General features: G+C 36.2%; 5 protein-coding genes across 5 annotated transcripts; 2 read left to right on the top strand and 3 right to left on the bottom strand.

Annotated features, from left to right (window-relative positions):
* The first annotated feature begins 318 nt into the window (after positions 1–318).
* On the top strand, positions 319–1,780 carry LOC112708220 (putative pentatricopeptide repeat-containing protein At1g74400). The gene has a single exon (XM_025760402.3). The coding sequence runs from the start codon at positions 319–321 to the stop codon at positions 1,621–1,623; it is 1,305 nt and encodes a 434-aa protein (XP_025616187.1). The 3' UTR covers positions 1,624–1,780.
* Positions 1,781–2,089: 309 nt separating this feature from the next.
* Positions 2,090–4,044, top strand: LOC112708219 (galactoside 2-alpha-L-fucosyltransferase). Its single transcript, XM_025760401.2, has 2 exons — positions 2,090–2,361; positions 2,448–4,044. The coding sequence occupies exons 1-2, from the start codon at positions 2,190–2,192 to the stop codon at positions 3,881–3,883; spliced, it is 1,608 nt and encodes a 535-aa protein (XP_025616186.1). The 5' UTR covers positions 2,090–2,189; the 3' UTR covers positions 3,884–4,044.
* A 554-nt stretch (positions 4,045–4,598) lies between these two features.
* LOC112708221 (uncharacterized) lies at positions 4,599–6,398 on the bottom strand. The gene is made up of 5 exons (XM_025760403.3): positions 6,214–6,398; positions 5,978–6,120; positions 5,788–5,897; positions 5,039–5,181; positions 4,599–4,910 (listed from the first exon to the last, which is right to left on the bottom strand). Exons 2-5 carry the CDS (start codon positions 6,117–6,119, stop codon positions 4,868–4,870), a joined length of 438 nt encoding a protein of 145 aa, XP_025616188.1. The 5' UTR covers position 6,120; positions 6,214–6,398; the 3' UTR covers positions 4,599–4,867.
* Positions 6,399–6,956: 558 nt separating this feature from the next.
* On the bottom strand, positions 6,957–13,366 carry LOC112708223 (uncharacterized). The gene is made up of 20 exons (XM_025760405.3): positions 13,179–13,366; positions 13,012–13,081; positions 12,876–12,918; positions 12,686–12,763; positions 12,504–12,591; positions 12,312–12,394; positions 11,807–11,864; positions 11,264–11,374; positions 11,121–11,178; positions 10,880–10,976; positions 10,375–10,410; positions 10,114–10,250; positions 9,863–9,933; positions 9,718–9,771; positions 9,177–9,319; positions 8,645–8,785; positions 8,283–8,519; positions 8,065–8,124; positions 7,545–7,796; positions 6,957–7,396 (listed from the first exon to the last, which is right to left on the bottom strand). Exons 1-20 carry the CDS (start codon positions 13,306–13,308, stop codon positions 7,244–7,246), a joined length of 2,100 nt encoding a protein of 699 aa, XP_025616190.1. The 5' UTR covers positions 13,309–13,366; the 3' UTR covers positions 6,957–7,243.
* Positions 13,367–14,599: 1,233 nt separating this feature from the next.
* LOC112708224 (transcription factor MYB106) lies at positions 14,600–15,722 on the bottom strand. The gene has a single exon (XM_025760407.3). It carries the CDS (start codon positions 15,466–15,468, stop codon positions 14,809–14,811), a length of 660 nt encoding a protein of 219 aa, XP_025616192.1. The 5' UTR covers positions 15,469–15,722; the 3' UTR covers positions 14,600–14,808.
* Positions 15,723–16,005: the final 283 nt, after the last annotated feature.

The raw sequence follows: 16,005 nt of genomic DNA on the forward strand, positions 1-16,005 counted from the left end.
CTCAAAAGGAAAAGTTTTGCTACCCAAAGAGTTGTATTGCACTCTAGAATGATTGCCCAGTAGGAGGATATCTGTGGTTTCGACAAACAATAAAATAAAAATAAAAATGAAAAAATAGAACATTTCTGCTATGAATACTGGCCAAAAGTGTCAACGAAAGTATATTCATCAGTGCATGATATCAGATTTTCCATGTACAAAGAATTGCAAAAATAAAAGGACGTCAGAATAAGATTGCTTGGCAAGTTGAAGCAGTACATTAACCTAACCACTTAGCATTGTTGTTTCGTATTTGTGAGTCACTTACACGGTTCATTCATGACACCCTCGAAATGGTTCACCCCTTTGGTTCAAAGGAGTGTGAACAAGTTGGTTTATGTACCCATGTCTACGTCGAATCGCAAAGCCCAGTTCCACAATATTCTCAAGCCACCAAAGCCAAACCAGACCCTTAAGAAGTACCTTGATGGCAACAACCCCACCAAAGTGCTGCTACACTTCAGATATTTGATGAGAGAAAGAACCACTTTCAACTCAATAGACAGCTTCACTTTCCTGTTTGCCCTCAAAGCCTGCAACAAGAAACATTCCTCAATCCATGGAAAACAATTGCATGGTCTCATCACAAAATTTGGATACAAAGACATAGTCCAACTCCAGACATCACTTCTGAAAGTGTATGCTGAAGGGGGAAACCTGTGCAGTGCCCACCAAGTATTTGATGAAATGCCCACTAAGAACATTATATGTTGGACCTCTTTGATTTCTGCATATGTTGACAATCATAAACCCAACAAAGCCTTAGAGACGTTCAGGATGATGCAGATGGACAATGTCGAACCTGATCAAGTCACAGTAACAGTTGCTCTCTCCGCATGTGCTGATACTGGGGCACTGGAACTGGGTAATTCGATTCATAATTTCATCCGGCGCAATGGAGGACTGAAAATAGATTTGTGCTTGAATAATGCTCTCATTAACATGTATGCTAAATGTGGGGATATCACTACAGCAAGGAGATTGTTTGACAGCACAAAGATCAAAGATGTCACAACTTGGACGTCCATGATTGTGGGGCATGCGCTGCATGGTCAAGCATATGAAGCTCTTGAGCTTTTCTCAGAAATGAACACGGGCTTCAACATAGTCCCAAACGATGTAACCTTCATAGGAGTTTTAATGGCTTGCAGCCATGCAGGATTGGTTGAGGAAGGGAAGCAACATTTCAGAAGTATGACCGAGGATTACGGCATTCGGCCTAGAGAGGCCCACTTTGGCTGCATGGTGGATCTTTTATGTAGAGGTGGTTGTCTAAAAGACGCATATTACTTTATTATGGAGATGCCGGTGCAGTCTAATGCAGTCATTTGGCGAACCTTGCTGGGGGCTTGCAGCCTCCATGGTGAACTGGAGCTAGCTGCAGAAGCTCGGGAGAAACTGCTCAAGTTGGACCCTGACTATGTGGGTGATAGTGTTGCTTTGTCCAATATTTATGCAGATAAAAGGATGTGGAATAACAAGATGATTGCTAGGAATCAGATCAAACAATCAAGAGCTCCTGGTTGCAGTTCCATTGAGGTGACAAGTGGAGTTGGTGAATTTGTAATTGTCAATAATCCTTAGAAGAGGGAAAGATATACCTTGCTAATCAGAATACCTATGAAAGGGTCGTTTAGATATAGAAGCAAATTCAGCAAAGCTGTTAAGTTGTAAACAAACTTTGTAACCATGAAAAGAAAAATGATAATATTTATCATCAAATGACACCTTTCAATTAAGGTAACAAGCTCTTTGTCAAAGGCTCGAGGTGAATTTTCTGCCAGCTTAGTTTATCAAAATTGAAAGGTATGGTTATGGCATAATAAACTAATAATACGTCAAAATTAACCTCCAAGATTAATGACACAATAGTAGCTTGTGAGTTTTTAAATAAGGTAAAAGTAAAATACATTAAGCTTCTTTGATCCTCTCTTTCTTTTTTCCCCTTCTTTCCAGGAGAACATATTAACATAGTGCTAGTGGTAATTTTATTTATTTAATCGAATTAAAATTGTTGGAAAATATATAGCAAGAGTGAGTTAGTTGTATAGAAGGAAGGAATCCCGAAAATAGCGTGGTGACGAGTGCAAGTTGTGTGTGATTGAGATCGAAGAAGAGAAGGAAAGTGGCGAGTGCAGCAGTGGTTGTTGATGAAGAGGGTTCAACACAGGAATCATCAGGAGCAGAAGAAATGCCCTTCCAGGATAATGATGCGCCTCGCCGGTTTGTGCGTCTTCTCCACAATCATCCTCTCCGTCGTCTTCTCCCTCTCCCTCGTCCTTCGAGATCCTCCCTCCGACGCCGTCCCCATATCTGTGCCCCGTACGCTTCTTCTTCTTGCTTTTCCCTTGTGATCTAGGTAGGGTTTACACTTTACAACTCATTTCCTGTTTTCTGATTGCTGCTAGGTTGGAGTGACGATGCTCAAACAGATAAGCTGCTTGCTGGTCTTCTACCTGCTGGATTCGATGAAACCTCTTGTCTAAGCAGATATGATTCGCTCATTAACCGCAAAGGATTATCAGCAAAACCTTCTTCATACCTCATTTCTAGATTAAGAAAATATGAAGCGCTCCACAGAGAATGTGGACCTTATACTCAATCCTACAATAAAACAGTGAAAGATCTGAGGTCCGGCGTCCCAAGCCAGTCATCTTCGGCTGCTTGTAAATATGTAGTGTGGATTTCATACAGCGGTTTAGGGAATAGGATATTGACCATTGCTTCTGCATTCCTTTATGCTCTCCTCACCAACCGTGTTCTCTTGATTGATCCGGGACTTGACATGACTGATCTCTTTTGCGAGCCCTTCCCAGACGCTTCCTGGTTCCTTCCTCCCGATTTCCCTCTTCGTGCTCAATTCCATGATCTCAATCAGAAATCTGCTCACTGCTATGGGAAAATGATCAAGGATAAATCAGTTACAGCATCTGCAGTCCCTTCTTTTGTGTACCTTCATCTAGCGCATGACTATGACGATCAAGACAAGCTATTCTTCTGCGATGAAGACCAACGTTTTCTTGATCAGGTACCTTGGTTATTAGTCAGAACAGATAATTACTTCGTTCCGTCGCTATTCTTGATGCCGTCTTTTGAGCAGGAACTGAATCAGCTGTTTCCAAATAGGGAAACAGTTTTCCATTTCTTAGCTAGGTATCTGTTCCACCCCACAAATAGAGTATGGGGACTAGTCATTAGATACTATGAAGCTTATTTAGCTAATGTGGATGAGAGAGTAGGCATACAGATTAGAGTGTTTGACACCGGAACAGGTCCATTTCAACATGTATTGGATCAGATCTTAGCTTGTGTTTTCAAGGAGAATCTATTACCCGATGTTAACAGGAAGCAGGCTAGTATTAGTTCATCAGGAAAGCCGAAGTCGAAAGCAGTACTCATGACATCCTTAAGCTCTGGTTATTCCGAAAAGGTCAGAGATATGTACTGGGAATTTCCCACCACGACGGGAGAAGCAGTTGGCGTTTTCCAGCCAAGCCATGAAGGATATCAACAAACTGAGAATCAGATGCACAACCAAAAAGCTTGGGCAGAAATGTACCTCTTAAGCTTAACCGATGTGTTGGTTACTAGCTCATGGTCTACTTTTGGCTATGTGGCACAGGGACTGGGAGGTTTAAAACCATGGATACTATACAAGCCTGAGAATAAAACAGCTCCAGATCCTCCTTGTCAACGTGCTATGTCGATGGAGCCATGTTTCCATGCTCCTCCCTTTTATGACTGCAAGGCTAAGAAAGGAATTGACACCGGTAAACTTGTTCCACATGTTAGGCACTGTGAGGATATGAGCTGGGGTCTTAAGCTTGTACATAACTATGCGTAGCAAGCTATGCTTGTGCATGCTTTTGTGCCTGTCAACTCAGCTGAAAGTTTTGCAAATTTTGTTGTACAATAGAATTAGTTATTCTTTTTAATCTTTATATTGTTATATGCGCAAACTATATAATATAAATATGTGTGCCATTACTATTTTAGGACGATAAACTAAATTGCATGAAGTTATGCTCTCTTGACAAATACTGGCACATCGTTAGTTCTCTGAGGCAAACAATAGTACAACACAGCTGAGCTTCTCTTGAAACGGTTATGGTGATTTGAATGTGATAAACCATCCTTTAGTTGTTTTAGTTCAGTCGTTCCTTCTTTGAATATTAGCAAGTTTAGGCAGTTGTATGCGTTTCATATCAGATTATAATCGAGGTAAAATGATGTTGCCAGTTGGATCATTTCGAAACCTCAAAGTGAAGTCGATGAATGATGACTTGCACTGACTAAACATAACATAGGATCCAGGTTCGTTCCATAAAATAGGATCAAGATGACTTTTTATCACTGGACATAACCTCTGTCACTCTGTTTGGGGTGTGCTTCAGGATGGTAAATTTTTTAAATTTCATTCATTTTTTCTTCGTCGTGTTTAACACATGGTGGATCACTCGAGGAACAACATGTTTCTTCTAAGCAAAGTTGCTTACTACATTTCTTCCTTTTTAAATTATAGCAAAAGCAGACACGAAAAATAGAGGAGAAATATGAAAGGGGCAGAAGGAAATTCTAATTAAGATAGTTGCAAAATCTATCATGTATCAACATCCAAGCTTGGGAAGCAAAAGTGAAAAACCATCCAGAGTGACATAGATGCTGTCAATTATCCAGGTAGTCGAAAGCAAGATCATTGTGCATACGGCAAATCTGTTGGTTTAACTTATCAAACCACATTCACAAAAAGAAAAGGAACCAACACCCAATCATACAACAGTTTAGGGTTTCAAAGCCATGGAAATTCAGCTTTGTTCTTATTCAGTGATCAGTTCTTCCTTCCTTCACATAATATAATATGGTACCCATGCCTGCAACATCAATACATCATTATCAAAACAATCATTAACATATCTGCCTAAATAGAGGAAGAGAAGGAGCTAGGTGCTTGTGTGAGGAGTGGAAATCAAGGGAATAACAATGAGTTAAAGGGATATACGTTGACTTGAATGGAGCACTGGTGACTCCAATAGGCGTGGCAAATGCTACATCCTGAAACGGTCCAGCCATCTTTCCTCGTGGAAACCATCCAAGGTCTCCACCCTTCTTTCCTGATGGACATTCAGAATATTCCTGGGCTACCTGTTTGCAGAGTGAAATATTCTAGATGTAAAACAATTGAAACGGAAAAACATTTATACGTGTAGAGAAATTTTAATGAACGAATAAACTACTATTTCCAACTATGAAAGACTCAAGCACTCGCAAGTCTAACCATGAAAGATATAACAAACTCGATATCCATACGAGATTGGATTGGTTTTGCAAAACTACCCTTAAACTACTCATTTTGGGTAGTTTTGTCAAAATAATCCAATCTCTTGTAGGTGTCAAGCTAGTTTACATATTTCATGGTTAGAATGGTGGGTATTTAAATCTTTCGTGGTCAGCAATGGGGTAGTTTATTCTAAATGAATAGATTCCTATTTCTTCTTTCCAAGAATTCTGCACCAATCCCTGGAGCAATTTTGAAGGAAAATATTCATGCTTATGATACTCAAGCCAAAATAAGATTCTTAGTCCCACAATGAACTGAAAACTCAATAACAACTTAAAAAGAAATATGAACAAATGATGCAGATATATGGAATCATATATTGCTAATGCTACATTAGCAAATGATGTTTGAACAGACCACCCACTAACTTAAGAACCCTACCAAATGCAATTAAACTCAAAGAAAATTACCTTTGCAAACTCTGCTGGTGGGACCTTATCTCCATTTTCAAGCCAACCATCCTGCAGCTTCTTGTATGCCTCATTAATCTTACCTTGCTTCTCACACAGGATGTGCCTTGCTGCACCAAATAAAAAGCATTTAATATGAATACACCAGCAGCGATAGAAAAATCCAATAAAGTGGCAAATCATATGCTACCTTTGACATAGGTGCAGGTACCAAGCCCATCTGCACTTTTGGCACCTTTTCCTTTGCCCTTAGAAGCATTCTCATCACTTCCACTTGCTGCTTGTTTCCCCTTTCCCTTTCCAGACTCCTTTGGCTTTGAGTCTTTTCCCATTCTTCTCGAGCAAAACAGAAAGGGGACAAATGAAAAAACGCATCGTAAAACAGAGTAACAAATGGGACAAATCAGCTGGAAAATAAAAAATCACCTGAAAGCAGTAATCTACACGATGCGAAACTAGAAGCTAAAACAAGAAGATTGCTATTTGATTTTTGCGTGATGGGAACAAGAGCGATGAGTTTTTAGTCTTACTCCAGTGGCAGTGGAGAATCGCATTCCCATTTTTTTTTTTTCACTATTTTCATGTGTTTTAGAACTTGGGTATTACGATACTATCCTTCCATGAGCCTCATTGGGCTACTCTATTGATCGGCCCGTTATTGTCTATTCACCCATCAAAAACTAAACGAAGAAAGATGAAAGATAATGGTCTAATGGATTATATTTTATTATGTGTAAATTTTACAGGATTTGTCATGTCCATCTTTCTTGTTTCTTATTTTATCTTTTCCCCATAATATTTGTCATTTTCGTTTTTCTATGCACAATGTTGAAACTCAACTTTATTTTATCCTTTTTTTTTTAATTTCATGTTCATATGTTATCAAAATTTTATAGTGTCAGGTCTTAACTTACTACATAGGGTATTAATGCTATCACTCTGTCATTTTAAATAGTCCCATATTTGTTCTAAAAAAAATAAAATAAAATTGAGTGAATGAAATTTGTCTTTAACTGTAATAAGATTAATTGGAATCTAAAAGACTCCACTCCACAGTGTCATTTACTATTTTTCATCTTTTGAGTTACTTCTATCAACTATTATTAAAGCCTTTTGCACACGTCATATACGCTCACTCCATAGAGCTCTCAATTTTGTAGGCACCAAGCTTAAAGAACTAAACCATTTGAGTGAGTAAATGTTTTAATCGAAACAGCAAATTCAAATAAATTTCTATGATCGGAGCAGGAAAGTTTAATAACATCTATGTACAAAGAAAATCAAGTTAGCTTCTAATCAGCGTGACATCAGTAGTATATGCCCTAATCTCGAGTTGACATGCTGACAGCCTAGTATCATGTTCTAAAGGCTTCAACTAGGAGCCTAATTAGAGTTCAGACCATATAGCACTGTGTCTTGAAAAGCTACTTTCCTTCAAGGAGAAACCATGTTGAAACTACTCAGATTCAGAATCTGAAAGTGGTATTTGATAAGCACCCTTTGGTTCCGAATCCGTCATAGAAGGATGCTGATTTTTAGTCGAATCTTTAGTTTGCCGCCTTCGGAGACCATCTCTTGGTCTCTGATTTCTTTCATCCTGGGAAGGTTCCTGTCATAATGAAAGGCAGAGATAGTACATTCCCTGTATTACTTTTTCTCCTTATAAAATGTTGAATTATTTTCCAAAACCAAAGATGTGAAAAAATACCAGAATGTGATACATGTTCTGCTATGCAAGATTTAGCCAAAAAAATTACCTCAGAACTTGGTTGACTTTGTGGATTTGATTCAGATGTCTGAGCTTGGTTCCTTCGGAACCAGATGGAACCCATAGAAATTAATGCTCCCAGAAGCAAGAAAGGACCAATTCTTGGATCCTCTTGGTAAACCAAAAGTCCTCTAACAACACCCTGAATCCTCTGCTTGAGATTTTCCAAAGGAACCTTTTGCGCAGTTCTGGACCAACCAGGATCTTTGTCATCTGGAACAAGAGCTGGAGTTCGTAGTGTCTGTGAAGATGCCACGGAAATGAAATAAGAAAACGATAAAGAATTTGACCCCATCAATACCTATCTCTCATTTAAATGCATCAAAATGAATGACATTCATGAAACTATAATCACATAAGCAGATGAAGTCTTTGAATACAGCAATTGACCAGAATTCAAAAACAAATAATTGATTTAAGGAGGCAGAGGAAGCATCCCAAGTTATGTCCCTATGTTATATGGTGCTAAACAAGCAAAAGTTGTAAGTTAAAACATAAAAAAGACTTACAAAGAATGGTAATTCTCTTGTGTCACCATCTTTTATTATACTTGCAATCCATTGGCTTATCTGGAGAAAAGCAAAATATATATATATATATAATGAGAAAAACTGGATTTAACATCATAATTTTAGATAAGTTATAAAAGAAATGCCAAACTAATGGCAGACAAACATCATACAAAGCACCATTTGCGATGTGGAAATTTCAGTGTAGAAGAACAAACCTCTGAGATATCACTTGCACCCTTATATCTAGCTACAAACTGGCCTGCTTGATCATGTTCACCCTCTAGATCTTTCATCAGCAGAGATTTCCATGTCGGTTTTTCCTGTGTCTTGGTATCCATAGCACTGCTATTCCTCAGGTAACGAATAATAAATAACTGAGGAATATCATCAACGCCCGTGTGTTGTCCACAAGTCTGCTCGCTAGCCGGACCAAGGTAAAATCGACAAAAATCCTATGGAAATATATTTCGTTAATAGCTCAGGCTAGAAATAGTTGCAAAGACGAGGAAGAAAGTGCACTGCATTCAAACAAGCTACAAAAGGAAGTAAAAAATCAAACGTAAAACAAAAGGATTACCTTTTGCTTTTCACCATCAAGCCAAGCAAACGTCAACCGCTTTCTTTTAATTACCTCCACAGCTGGAGCTAAGGTTTGATTGTCAGATGATGCATCTGCCTCATTAGGCTTAGACAATGTTTCTTTGACCCTGCACATAGTCTGTGGATCTGAATTACAACCTCTTCCAAGCATGATAACAAATGCTTCTTTAAAAGACAAAAATCTAGTTCTACAAAGCAAACATCATGAAAAAAATAATGATAAAATGTGTAACTATAACCAATACATAACGCACATACCCTAGAAAACTAATCCCTGATTACAAAAGAATGTGCAAAATACACAAATTTTGCTATGTTCTTTGTACATCTCAAACAAAGAAAAGTATGAATCTAGTGGCATAGTCATATAGATTGCCTTGTCAGATCCGAGGTATCTTAACAAAGGCAACAGGGAGAGGCCTGTTTTATGGAACCCAAATAAGCATAATTCTTAGTGTACATAATGAAAAAATTGACTTTGTGACTGCATCAAAGACAAAAGTACATACTTCACGCATTTTGTTCAGCGCAAGACCTGGCCTTCCTACTGCAATAGCGCAATACCAAATAATTGTATCATATCCAGCACGAGAATAGCCATGGGGATCACAACCAAGCTCCATTGATGTCACACTTCTTAATTGAGGAAGCTCTGAAAGAAGAAAGAAGAGGGAAAAATGCAACACACTAGCTAGATTAGGGCTTATTCAATAAGAACCTAATTTACAAATAAAAAAAAAAATGAAGATTGAAAGTCTTAAGAGTAATAGTACAACCCAGATTATTCATTAAATCCAAAAATTAGTCAAACCTTATGAAGTCATTTTCTATAAACAAGGTTCGCTCAGATTTTTTATTTTTTATTTTTTATTTTTTGCTTTTTTCCTTTTTTTCCGATGAATAAGATACCAACATTTCCAGCAACCGAAAGTTCTACAGTGTACTTATTGTACAAGAATCAAACCATACTTGGCTTATTCCAAAAATATCTTACGTCAAACCAATCCAGTTTAAGATTATGTATGTGCCAAACTATAAATCTATTTCTACCTTGCTGTTTATTATTTTCCATCATCTTCAAGAAAAATGAATTGTCTACTGAACCTGTAGCATAGAATGCACAGATAGTCAGTCAAATTAAAAGGAGAGGTTAGATCAAATGGTTCTTGGGTAGTATGAGAAGGAAAAAACAGACCATGGTGCACAACAGGTTTGACACCTGGGTCTTTAAGAAATACGACAGCAGGTGCAGATTCTACGCCAAATCTGAAATTTTTTTTTTTTTAAAGAATGAACAAACAATTAAATACATCATACAAGGTCATGCAATGAATCAATAAGCTAGTGAACATAAATATTCAAAACTGTGTATCACCATCTACATGGAAAAGTAGTACATAGAATAATCTGTTGACAAGATTAATTTTTGTAAAAATCATCACTTACGCTCCCATCCAATAGGAAGACTCCTCTTCCCGCCAAAGAATGAATGCGAATGAAGCATAATCCCAATAGTCTTTTGCTGCTTGTCGAATAAATGGAGCAGCACGTTCCCCAGATTTTGTGAAAAATATTACTTTTACCTATAAACCAAGGGTCCGCAGAAACTAAACCATTAATGTCCTTTATAAAACAATATTTGCGTTAGAAAACCAACGAATCAAACATTTTGAAATCAGCATGTGGCAATAAGAAAGGGAATTGTACCTTATGATGACTACTCTTTCCAAAAAGTTTTGGCACCTGAAATATTTTGAAAGTTTTAAAATAAACTTCCACTCAGTAACCATAGAACTCTAAGCAAAGACGAATTATAATGCCAAAAGGAAATCAAGTGCAAGGGTGAATTAATCTTCATATTTACTATATGAACCCTATTTAGGTTTCAGTTGTGTTTAACAGACCAGTACCATGAACTATGCTTCTCCTTTCTTCATTGCCAATACGATAACTAAAGGCTGATGTAATGCTTTTTTAATTATTTTATTGTAACCAATCACATCCTCTCTTTTGTTAGTCACCTTGCTCCGCCGTGATATTTTTCTTTAGCAACTTAATTCTCCAACAACCACTGTGGTTTGCCGCCAAAATCACCAGTGTTTAAAGGATTGTATCACTACCACAGACATTTTTATTTTGAGAGATAGAGAACTCTGCTTTGCACATTGACACAAACGAGCAGTATTATATCTTTAGAGTTCAGAAAAATTACCAGTGACTCCTTCGAGTAGTAGTTAATTTGAGGTAAAGCCAGTACAGTTGTTGCAAACCAATTTGTAACCTTGTCCACAGTAAGCTCTCCATCAAACCTATGTGGGAAGAAATCATGTAACATGTATGTAATAATGTGTAACCATCGATGTTAAATATATCTGCTGACAATTGAGTGTTAAAGGATTTATAAAATTGCAGTTGCCACTATTGTCAAATCCAGGTCTTAAAGTAAAACTCACCTACTAAAACATTTTACATCACGGCATCCGGGAGGAATAGCAAGAAGATATGGAATTCCTGAATAGTTCAGTATGTCAAGATAAGCCAGACATGATCCTTCTCTCAATTCAAAACTAGAACTTTGACTGTATTCAGCACATACCATTTCTGAAGTAAGGTTTTCCTGTTGATCTTTTATCAGCTAGGTAGACGGCTAATTGCACCTCACCAAGTTCCACCATACCAGTATTTGCAAACGGATGCAATAGAGAAGCTAAATGCAAAGGAATTAGTCAGAATCATCTCATCCATATAGTAGTGAGCGATATAATGGTAAGAGTCCTAAATCACTTAAAGATGATAGCATTTATAAGTATTTGGACAACCCTCTACATGCAGCAAGCTTTTGAGATTGAGTTAAGCTCAATTAATTGAGTTAATGTTTGCATATCTCTTTAAGAAAGGAAAATCTTCTTCCCAAGAAAAACGGAAGAAAAATAGATTGGTACCCTGCCATCATTTTGGATGAAGAAGCCCTCCACAAAAAGGGAGAAACGGAAAAGGCACAATCACTCAATACAAAAATATCCTTTCATTATGAAACAAACATGTAGTTTCTAATAATAATAATAATAATAATAATAATAATAATAATAATAATAATAATAATAACAAACAAACAGGAGTTCATCATCAATAAACATACCAATTTTATTCCAGGATTCTGAAAATTGAGCACAGCGTTTGCTCCCCGATGAATATAACTGATTCAAATGCATTTAGCATGGATATCAAGTCAGGCATCAATGAAACAATAAAGAAATTAAAAATTGTGGAATCAGGCAAGAGAGTGATACAGAGTTTGAAAAGGCAAGATCAATCAAACCTATCTTTTGAGAGACAGCTACAAACCCAAAAGTAAACTTGCTATAAATTAATTAAGCATTCAAAGTTACAAATGTGAACCAATAGAGTTCTTAGTTTCCAAATCTTAGAGATAAAGTAATGACAAAACAACTCATTTGCCAGCATATTGTCACAGGAAGAAACCAATACATGATGCTTGAGATATTTGAAAAATACAAAACTGAACATTCACAAACTCGAATGCTCATTAATAAAATTCAACTGAAAGGAATTCTAACAGTGAAATGCAATAATCGTAACGATAGGAAATTAAAATATATCAGTATATTCTATGCTGAATATACCTGAATTAGCCATGGCTTTGTAACTGGAAATATAGACTGGAAGTCTAGTGCGGTAATGACTTTATGAGAATGATCAATAGGCCCTGAGAGGTTAAAACAATGTAAATCAAAATTAAAATATTTTGCCTGTCTTATATCCTACTAAAAGGATCTATATAAATTCTCATCAATCACGTTGGAGTGTTAACTAACCAGAAGGAGGAGGGACATCTAGTAGAGGGAGATCCAATTCCGAAATGCGTTTTCCAGCACAATTCTTGCTGGCATTCTCAAGAATATGCTACCACCAATAGACCACATTATAAGAGAAACAAGCAGGGAACAATTGTAGAAAACATGCACATGTCTTCAAAGAATGAGAAAGAAATACTTACAAGTTGATCATCAATCCCAAATAGGTCATAATCTCTTTTCCACGAGGGATTTGTCAGCAACTCATAAGCATATTGAATCTGTAAATCATGCTACGATTAAAACGAATTACAGAAACAAAACCATTGTAAACCATATGCATTACTCGGAACGAAACCATAAAAGCACACAAATAAGTTGCAAAAAACGAACCTTTAAGAACTGACAAGTATCAGGAACTTGGGGACTCGAATTCCTGAGAGTGCAGAGAATGCAGGTGACAAGGTTACCAATTACTTTGAGAGCTAATAATTTCAGAAAACAGGAGAGTGAGGAGATGGAAAAATACCAGTTGGATTGAAGAGTGTGGTAAGAGTCTCTGACTTTGTCCACCGGACTATAGGTGTCGATTTTGAGCACTATGATCAGCAAATCACAAAAAAAAAAGTTTATGTTTTTGAAGAATAATAATAAGAAGGAAGAAGAAGGAGGAGGGGATTGAGTAGAGAGTAGCACCGTCGTAGTGGGAAGGGGGGAAATAATTGGGAATGAGGAGAAGCTGGTAGAGCATGGCGAAGGCGAAGAGAATGAGAGGGAGGGCGTAGGCTCTGAGAGTGGAAGCCATTGATGGCGAAGAAGGAGGCATCACACTTCGGATACTTTGAGGTTTGCCGCTACCACAAGTCTAGTTTCTACCTCAAGTCTTCACTTTCGTCTTTTTAACAGGAAGAAAAAAAAAAGATAAAAAATTATCTTAAATTTTAATTTTAAAATTAATTAATCTTAAACTATCTTATAAAAATTATTAAGATAGATTTTAAAAATTTCAAACTATCTAAATAAATATTTAAAATTTAACCCTAAAAATTATATTTATTGAAATAAATAGTTATAATAGTCCAAAATCCAATCATAATAGCAAAAAAACATTCAAAAAGCTACTTAAAAGAATATCCAAAAATAAATCCAAAACTAAAAATTTGATTCACCAACATACAAATTAAAAAATATGAGAAAAATTGAAAAATAAAATAAATTGTACTTTTTGAAAAAAAAAAACAACAATAGTATAGGTTATTCCAACCACCAGTCAAATTTTAAAACATTTGAAAATTCATATATATTCAAACATTCAAAATTATAAATTCAAATTGACAAAAGTCTTATAAAACATCCAAAATTTCATAAAATTAAACATTTAAAATATTGGTGATTAAATCAACGTTGATGAAAATAATTTCATTGTCTAGTCAATAACAAATCAACAAATATTTTTTAATTGTACTTCATATTAATTAATTATCATTAATTAATAATTATTTAAACTAAAATTAATAATTAATAATTACAGTTATTTAAAATTGACTGGTTAAGAATTATTTATCTATACTTAAAATTAATGGTCAAGACATACTTAATTATAAGCAAGTTTTACTTTTACGAGCCTATCTCCATCTTCTTCTTCTTTTTCAATGTTAATCTCTTAGCTATATATTAAAATATATAGTCATTAGAAGCCATGTTTATAAAAGAGATGGAATGTATTTTCACTTATTCTTTTTTATCATAAAATTATAATACATAATAGAAATATGTATTATCATTGTAATGTTTTTTGCTTTTTTAGTATATTATTATATTATTGTTGAGTGAAAATCAATAAATCATATGAGGATATGTTGTATTGTTATTGAGTTGTTTACCCGAATAAGTGATTTTAGGAAAAACTCTAGGTCCAAATTTAGCATAAATAAAATACTTAGAGAAGGTGATGAAGGAGAAGAAGTAAGTGGATGCAAATAGAAGTGGTGGTTTGAAACATGATTAGCAAAGAAAGTATTGAAAACCAAATAGCAATAAGTAGCACATAATAGCATCTAAGAATGAATTTGTGAAGACCCAAGTAGCAAGAGGCAGAGGGAGATGAAGTGATGATATAAGCAACAGAATCAGCTTCTATAAACATGCGTTTGAAACAAGCTTTTCAGTCTTGTTATATTATTTCCTCCCTTCCTAATCCTTTTCAGTACTCAAAATATGTATCTTACTCTCGCATTTCTGTGGGACTATAGAATCCCAACATTCACCAATCAATCACACATTTTACATATTGTAACTTTATTTTAATTTTCATTGATAAGTGTCCTTACAAATCCTGCATGTACAGGCTTATTCTCTCATCCTCATACCTTAACATTTGAATAAATTCAGGAGCTTCTGCAATGGTGTCATCTAGAAAGCTCAATGTAGAATTACAGGACTCAGCGCAGTGCCAACTGTGATGATCTGCTGGAACAGAAGAGGCTTGAATAGCCTCACCCTTTTCGTCACCATTCATTAGCTTGGAGAAGAGTGCTTTTGCAGCTTGGTTGCCAGAGAAGGAATTGGCCATTTTGTTGAGTAAGCATGGCACATGAAGCTGCTGCTGCTGGTGATGCGGAGGAGTGTGTAATAAGTGGTTGTTCTTGTTGAGAGAAGAGTTCCAGTAGTTCTTGATCTCGTTGTCAGTTCGATTAGGCAAGTGCTTGGCAATAGCGGACCACCTGTTGCCAAGAAGTGCATGGAGTCTTAGGATGGTCTGCTCCTCATCTCTGCTCAATCGGCCTCTCTTAATGCCAGGTCTGAGGTAGTTAAACCACCTCAGTCTGCAACTCTTTCCACATCTTTCAAGGCCAGCTTTGTCGGGCAAGGTGCGCCAGCTTCCAGGGCCATAAGTGTAAATGTATGCTTTCAGCTTCTCATCTTCTTCAAGAGACCAAGCACCCTTCCTCACATGCTCATGGCTGCAGCAAGGAGACCTTCCCATTTGTGGCTGTGGAGCACCCGTTCAGACACAGATGCCTTTAACTCACAACCTGACAACCATCAATGGAGGACTCGGGACCTAATCATGGTCCTTCTTCTGCAAATTTTTCTTAAATAAATTCAATATAACATTATCAGTAATGCTATGGACCACCACATTCATGATTTATAGTCATTAATTAGTTATTATTAATATTTTTAATAGTCTAAAATTATATTTAAGGGAGATGCTCATATAAAGACTCTTAAAACGTCTTTTGTAAAAACGCTTGCATTATCATTGGACGTATTAATAAATCGATTTTTTTAAATTTCTTAACAAATTCGAATAAAACCGATTTTTTATATAACAACAACGATAAACCTATTTTTTTTAGAGATTTAATTGTATTTTTAAATTTTTAGGGATTTAAATATTCACAAAACAAAAAATCAGGGATATATTTGTCTTTTTATCAAAAAGTTTAAAGATATTTGGTTTAGATTGTGTACTTCGATCGGATCAAATCGGATCTAATAATTATAATGCAAACAATTG

The sequence above is a fragment of the Arachis hypogaea genome, chromosome 8, assembly GCF_003086295.3.
Source record: "Arachis hypogaea cultivar Tifrunner chromosome 8, arahy.Tifrunner.gnm2.J5K5, whole genome shotgun sequence".
NCBI lineage: Eukaryota > Viridiplantae > Streptophyta > Magnoliopsida > Fabales > Fabaceae > Arachis > Arachis hypogaea.

What these genes read in the sequence shown, in the direction of transcription:
- LOC112708224 (XM_025760407.3), bottom strand. Translation starts at nt 15,468, where the DNA reads ATGGGAAGGTCTCCTTGCTGCAGCCATGAGCATGTGAGGAAGGGTGCT.
- LOC112708223 (XM_025760405.3), bottom strand. Translation starts at nt 13,308, where the DNA reads ATGCCTCCTTCTTCGCCATCAATGGCTTCCACTCTCAGAGCCTACGCC. An exon ending in AAAACCTTACTTCAGAAATG is followed by an intron (nt 11,179 to 11,263) that starts GTATGTGCTGAA and finishes TGAACTATTCAG; the next exon opens with GAATTCCATATCTTCTTGCT. An exon ending in ACTACTCGAAGGAGTCACTG is followed by an intron (nt 10,411 to 10,879) that starts GTAATTTTTCTG and finishes AAAATATTTCAG; the next exon opens with GTGCCAAAACTTTTTGGAAA.
- LOC112708219 (XM_025760401.2), top strand. Translation starts at nt 2,190, where the DNA reads ATGAAGAGGGTTCAACACAGGAATCATCAGGAGCAGAAGAAATGCCCT. An exon ending in CGTCCCCATATCTGTGCCCC is followed by an intron (nt 2,362 to 2,447) that starts GTACGCTTCTTC and finishes GATTGCTGCTAG; the next exon opens with GTTGGAGTGACGATGCTCAA.
- LOC112708220 (XM_025760402.3), top strand. Translation starts at nt 319, where the DNA reads ATGACACCCTCGAAATGGTTCACCCCTTTGGTTCAAAGGAGTGTGAAC.
- LOC112708221 (XM_025760403.3), bottom strand. Translation starts at nt 6,119, where the DNA reads ATGGGAAAAGACTCAAAGCCAAAGGAGTCTGGAAAGGGAAAGGGGAAA. An exon ending in CACCAGCAGAGTTTGCAAAG is followed by an intron (nt 5,182 to 5,787) that starts GTAATTTTCTTT and finishes CTCTGCAAACAG; the next exon opens with GTAGCCCAGGAATATTCTGA. An exon ending in AGTGCTCCATTCAAGTCAAC is followed by an intron (nt 4,911 to 5,038) that starts GTATATCCCTTT and finishes TTGATGTTGCAG; the next exon opens with GCATGGGTACCATATTATAT.